Genomic DNA, 6,706 nt, shown 5'->3' with positions numbered 1-6,706 from the left:
ATGAGTTACGATATCTTGGTCATATTGTTAGTAAGTCTGGTATCAGTCCAGACCCAGACAAGGTCAAAGCGGTACAGGAATAGAGTCCATATTAACAGGTTAAAGAAGGAGGCCTTGCGGTTTGATGAGCTAAATGTAGCCGCTCCTGACAATATTGATGCCATTGAACCTGCCATTGTAGGGGATGATGAAATCCCAGATCAAAATGATCAAATTGACATTGTGACTGAAAATGAAAAAGATGATCAGATTTATGAAACTGAGAAAAATATTAAGAAGAGAAAAGTGAATGGAAGAGAACAGTATAGAGTAAAGTGGCTATGATTTGATAGCAAATACTATTCGTGGGTAGATTTTGACGATTTTAACGCCAGATTGTCAAACATTTGTCAGGAAAACGAACATTCCTTTGTTTAAAAAACGGCGTTAATTCAGCATGGTAGCATAGTGTATTGGTAGTTTGTAGTCTCTATTTTTCATATTTGTTTTTTTTTTCTTTCCCATTTTACTTGCGAGGACGGCATTTTATTTTTCACAGTGCATATTTAAAACCACGAAAGATTTTCATATTTTCTTGTTCTCAAATAAACACGTGAAATCAGTTTTATGAGTTTGCACATAATTGTGGAATAAATAATGTTTGTTTATATTTTATATAAACATTTTTTATATACATTTTATTATTTTGTGTGTGTGTGTTTTGCATGTACTATATCTATATGTTTATTATGTACCCAGTAGATGTGTCAGTTCATTGTAAAACCACGGGTCATGATTCACGTTTCTAGAAATACATCTAAAACCCAGTTTTATAACCAATTACAGTTCCGAAGTGGACTACATATTTTATTTTTCCCCCTTCGTTATTTCATGTTTACGTGTATCACCTTATACAGAAGGTAGTAAAATAATGGAAAAATTACATTGTTTTATAATTTTACTTACACGGATCTTTAATGCTGGTCGTTATTATGACTTGTTTATGTGAATTAATTTCAATGTTACTGAATTTTGGTACCCTTCGGTTTCATTGTGTTGGAACAATGTTTTTCTTGTTTTTATTTTTTACATTATTTTTTTTTCATCATTGTAGCAATTAATTGAATAAAGAAAATGTAGTGGAAACATTTCTGATTGAGCCGAAGGTAATGTCAAGGAGTGATTTTGTGCATTTTACTTTGATGTTTCAGCATCTGTGTTGTATTTATCAGATTTGACATCTCTCCCCCCCCCCCCTCCCCCCTTTGTCTCACAGTATCAATGACGGTATTGCGAGTTATATGTTTAGAGTGTAGAGATTAAAGCTTGAGCATTTCCAGTCCTGAGAATTCTGTGGAAAATTTATGTCAACCATTCTTTCTTTTGATGTTGCATTTGAGTTCGGTATTCTTTCATTGGGTATCTTTATAAATATGGGCGGAGTTTAGGGGAAAGAGAGATGTGATGTGTGTATCGGAGTTTAGTCTTAGTTTCAGAGTTTTTAAGCGATTAAGGTTTTCGTCAAAGGTCAGCATGTCTAAAAAATTATTTTTACAATAGCTCCAAAACTATGTGTGGTATAAAGTCAAAATGTTTACAGTTTATAAATGTATCATTGATTAATAGAAAGAAAGTATCACTTGACTACAAATATTTTAAAGAAGATATTTTTTGAGAAAAATTGTATCAGAAAATGTGCTTATTAAAAGACAAATGCACCTGCTTAATTCTGTCCTCTTTGTGAAAACCATCATTGCAAAAATAATATATGTTTATCATTGAAGGGCAAGTTGGACGTGAATGGTCTCTGAAAGGCTGTTATTGAAAGCATGACATGTATTAAGACAAGACCCCTGAAGAACCCGCCATTTGCAATGTACTTTCGCTTTCAAGTCTTAACATTTGGACAAAATAAGCAGGGAAAACAACTTTCCAGAGGCTATATCCAAGTCCAACTTGCCCTTCATTGATAAACATATTTTGTTTCTGCAGTGATGGTTTTCACTAAAAGCACGGAATTAATTAGGTGCATTTTCTGAAAAAATATGCATTTTTAAAAAGATTTTTTCTCAATTTAAATATTTTTCCAAGTATTTTTTTTATCAAGTGATACTTTCTATCTGTTAATCAATGAAAAATTTATAAACTGTAAAAGTTTTAACTTTATACCTCACATAGTTTTGGAGTTATTTTAAAAATAAATGTTTGGACATGTTGACCTTTGACGAAACCTTAAGGATGACGTTTACTCAGGTTTCAGAAAACAGAATGGAAATTTTATAAAGTATAATATGTTAAATCAAAAGTTGTTCTAAATGGATAAAATAAGTAAGTTTTAACTCAAAATCAATGTGAAAAATTAATATTTCATTATTTAAAGAAAATACACAGGAACAAAAGTCAATGTACGGTAATTCAATGTCAATGTAGAGGAAATTCGGACTAATTTTTTCATTTTTCATTTTTGTCAAAAAAAATTATTTCTTGCAATATTATGCACAAAGTAAAGGTTACATGTATTTTTAAACATCATTTTGCAAATATCGTAAGTGTTAAAAGCTCATAAGTTATTTCAAATAATTGAATGCTGTGAAATAAAGAAATTCAAAAATATGTACAAAAACCATTCGAGACAACATATCTCAATTATTTGATCATTGACCCCATAAAATATTAATACCATGAGAATTAGGGCAAAAAAAGTAATCTGAGGCTGTCAATAGTTTAGAGTTCTCATCAGTCAGATTTCTGTAATATTCGATTAAAAAATGGGGGGAAAATATAAATATGACAGAGGAAATTCGGGCTCTAATAATTATCTCATTTATGGCCCAAACTCCAATCATTTCTTTATATGAAGCAATGCTGTTTCATTGCTATAATATTTCATTATTTAAAGAGTTTAGTTGCTTGTAATATTTTGTTTGTATAGAAAGAAAATGGACATAGTGTGAAAAATTGAGGTATTTTCCGAGAAATACTCAGGGGCCACTAGAATGAAAAGTAGGTCATTGACCTAGTTATTTGAAATTGAAATTTAACACAAGAATCATAGCTGTACAATGTGCAGTAGGTAGTTTTTAGCCGGGCTTATTGCTCAAAGAGCAATTGCCGGCTTATGTGATCCTGTTCAAGGCAGGATGTTGACCCCATAGTCGCCATTTTAAAGTTACGTGCAAAAATATAGTTCTTACTCTCAACTGCTTTTGAGATAATACAAACGCTAAATAAAGCAACAAAATTAAAACGAAGTTTTATCAAAATAAAATAAACATTAGTAGTAATGACTTTGAAAACTTCATAAGTCAAATAACATATAGTTCTCTAGCGTAAGGATTTTTGATAAACAGTGTTACCGTAGTTCTCTACACATACGAGGTAAAGCAGGAGAGGGAACCAGACTGACCTGTTTGTTTACATTCAGCTGCGGTATCAGATTAATTCTGATTCTGACAAAATCGGACCGTGGTATTAGGATTGAAAAACTCACTGTCAGTGTCTTATCATTTATATTGATAGTTTTAAAATAATTTTTTCATCAGAATATAAACGTGATTCATGTAAGAAATCAATTCTACTCTGTAAATGAGCCCGGCTCTCTGTACTTATGAGTACTTTGATTCGTTCTTATCAGTGGAATTTTTGGTCTTCTGAGTAAAAGTATACCTTAAATGTAACTTTTGGAATTCCTTGAATAAAGATTTAAAACGAAATATGTAGTGACGTGTGATATTTTCAAGTAATAATTCCCATCGTCACAATATAAATAATAGAAGAGTTAAGCTCCTTTGCACTTAGCAAAATGAGGGAGGTTGGCATAGATATTTTTTTTTCTTATTTGACTGTCAGGTTAACTCATCATTTATTAAAAACCCGATTTTATCCATATTAACCCTGAGAACTGAATTGTATTCTTTTCAACAGATATTCTACATTTCAAGAATAAAACTCTTCATGCGTTTTTCTTTCTTTTACTTAGTGTTTGTTATAGGCTCTATATCTTATCGTTTAATTAACGATCAATTAAAGTAATTACTTCAAAAAAATGTTGTTATATATATACGTCACGTATTAATATATTCCGGTTTAGAAAAAAAAATATATGTATGAATATGTACACAAAGTCATTAAAAAATCCGGAAAAAATCTGGTTTTGCAAGCATACGCAATTTGCTTCACATATAAAAACCGTTCATTTTCTCAATTCGATTGAGTAGACGCTATCAGGTGATTCTGTATTTTAATTATTGCGTGTAATCAAACTCGGTCTTTTTTTTCCGATTTATATACTCCAATCTAAGGACTGGTGTTGTCGCTATGGGCGACTTAAAGTGTTCGGTAAGATAATACACTTATATTTTCCAAATTAAGAAACAGGTTTGCCCCTCTTTTAAAGTATGATGCATGGAAGATAATCTAAGAATTTCATAATGGAGAGGGTTGCCTACCTGATCTCTAACGCTGTTTCATAAGGTAAGTCCTTTAAGAATACTAAATATTACAATGTTCTTGCATTAATATATAATTGTAATTTGCACATGCTTAGGCCATCTTGAAATAAAATGTTCAGATTCCCTCTGTATACAGATCGCCAGACTAAAAATAGCCCAACTCGAAATCTCTCTTTTTTTACATTAAAGGACACATTTTTTTCGTTTTTTCCCTCCTTTCCCGTCAACACAAATGTTGAACTTTTCAGAGGAAAGATTTTCACATACGAAGAATATAATTTTACCATGAGTCCTGAGAGGGAGAGTAATTTTTTTTTAAAGATGGTGTGCCTATAACAATGAAATATTGATAGAAATTTTGTTTAAATTCGCTCTTGAAAGTCTACTCTAGGTTTCAATATTGTAAATAAACAGTGGCAATCACCCTAGTTACTTTAGAAAAAATTGTAACAAAGAAGAACTTTTAAAGCTTATTTTTAAGAGAAAAAAATATTAACTTTTTGTGTGTGTTTTTAAATGTGTTAACCTGACATTTAATGTTTAGAAATATTTAATTTTTGAATGAATACACATGTCTTACTCTACAATGCATCTTCATTAAAGGAATTTCCCTTTGAATTTCCAAATGAAGCAAACAATCATTTATCAATCATTTATCATTAATTTTTTTTTTTAAATAGCACCACAATAAAACATAAAGTTAATTGAGAATCACCATTGTTTCCTTTCTTTGTAGAATGAAACTTTTTAAATCAACGATACTCTAGATAACTGCGAGAGCTTTGACAACGATACCATAAAGAAAGTGATACTCCCTCCCTTGCAGACCGACACGCTCCTAGCAGTATTGTACATTATCATTACCAGTACGGCCCTGCTGGTGGGGACTGTAGGTAACACATTAACTATCCTGGTATCGACCGTTCGCAGAGACGTCAACAAATGTGGGAAAGAATTCGTCGTTAACCTAGCACTGGCGGATCTCTGTGTCACTGCCATAGCCGACCCCATGTGTATCATTAGTATATTTTAATGTTCTGTCTTTTTTTTTTTTTTTTTGGCTTTTTTGATTGGCCGAGTCTAGAGCTTTATTATTTTAAAGGCAATATAAAATACTTATGCTATGATTTGTATTTAAGGTGTCACACATGGAGAACAGTTTTTCCAGGGAAGGAAACTGTTGTGTATTTTTGTGGCGAGCCTTTGTCTGACTGCCTGCGTTTGTGCATTTTTCAGCCTGTTCCTTATGTCGATGTCACGCTTTATATACCTGCGCTACAACCACGTGTATGACAGACTTTTCAACCGTGTCACCAGCATTTTGCTCTGTTTCACCTGCTGGGTGATGGCTTTCTCGTTTGAAATACCTAATTTTGTTGGTTGGGGAGGGCACTTCTTCGACCACAAAAATCACCAGTGCATCTGGGATCGGACTGCAAGTTTATCCTACACCATGTTTGTTTCAATGATTTTGATTGGTGCGCCACTCGTAGTAATGGCTATATGCTACTTTCTTATTTTTAAGCGTATCTGGGAAACAAAACGAAACATTTACATTTTGGACATTGACAATCCTTTGAGAATGAGAAAAGTTTGGAGAGAAACAGTCCGTTCATCTCAGATGTTGTTTTGTATTTTTATTGCGTTTGTCATCTGCTGGACGCCGTATGCCATTATTGTTACTTTAGATGTGCAAGACACTTTCCCAATGAAAGTTCATCTGTTCATTACGCTTACGGCACACTTACACTCAAGTGTCAACGGTATCATTTATTTTGCAGGAAACAAACGGTTTAGAATTGGAATTCTACGTCTTTGTGTTCGTAGATCAACTCGTGAAGGAACGTGTACTTCCGGTCCTAATGTGATTCCTCATTTAGATTCTCGTCTGTGAGGCGCCACGTTCTTCCTGTCCTAACATTATGATCGCTTTACATTTATATCAATGGAACAAGTGGGATGAGAAAGACGATTCTAATGTTGAGTTGCATGTTAGTGTCAGATAAGGAGTTCAGTTTATCTTGCGTGACGTTATTTTCGGCTAAATCGGCATGAAATTGACGATTTTCAACTCGCAATAAAGTTTTCCATTTAATAAATTATGACATAAAATTTTCACACCTATTTTGTATAAGACTTTATCTTTTAAACAGTATAAATATTATTGTTCTGTAATAACTATGCATTTTTTTCCTGTAGTTCATGTAAGCTCTCCAAAACGTCTTTCAACACTATTTCAAACTCGGATGCCACTTTACCTCACATTTTGCGTTAGT

The 6,706-nt window shown here is 32.6% G+C and overlaps 1 protein-coding gene across 1 annotated transcript; it reads left to right on the top strand.

Moving 5' to 3' along the window:
* On the top strand, positions 1-6,324 carry LOC134275120 (melatonin receptor type 1B-A-like). Its single transcript, XM_062757362.1, has 3 exons — positions 1-309; positions 5,257-5,452; positions 5,570-6,324. Exons 1-3 carry the CDS (start codon positions 1-3, stop codon positions 6,322-6,324), a joined length of 1,260 nt encoding a protein of 419 aa, XP_062613346.1.
* Positions 6,325-6,706: the final 382 nt, after the last annotated feature.

The sequence above is a fragment of the Saccostrea cucullata genome, unplaced genomic scaffold (genome assembly GCF_032062105.1).
Source record: "Saccostrea cucullata isolate Sc308-1 unplaced genomic scaffold, CSIRO_AGI_Scuc_v1 ctg1359, whole genome shotgun sequence".
NCBI lineage: Eukaryota > Metazoa > Mollusca > Bivalvia > Ostreida > Ostreidae > Saccostrea > Saccostrea cuccullata.
The sequence above is the reverse complement of the archived record's forward strand: the minus strand, read 5'-3'. Positions and strand labels throughout refer to the sequence as shown.

What these genes read in the sequence shown, in the direction of transcription:
- LOC134275120 (XM_062757362.1), top strand. Translation starts at nt 1, where the DNA reads ATGAGTTACGATATCTTGGTCATATTGTTAGTAAGTCTGGTATCAGTC. An exon ending in ATGGAAGAGAACAGTATAGA is followed by an intron (nt 310 to 5,256) that starts GTAAAGTGGCTA and finishes CCTCCCTTGCAG; the next exon opens with ACCGACACGCTCCTAGCAGT. An exon ending in CGACCCCATGTGTATCATTA is followed by an intron (nt 5,453 to 5,569) that starts GTATATTTTAAT and finishes TTTGTATTTAAG; the next exon opens with GTGTCACACATGGAGAACAG.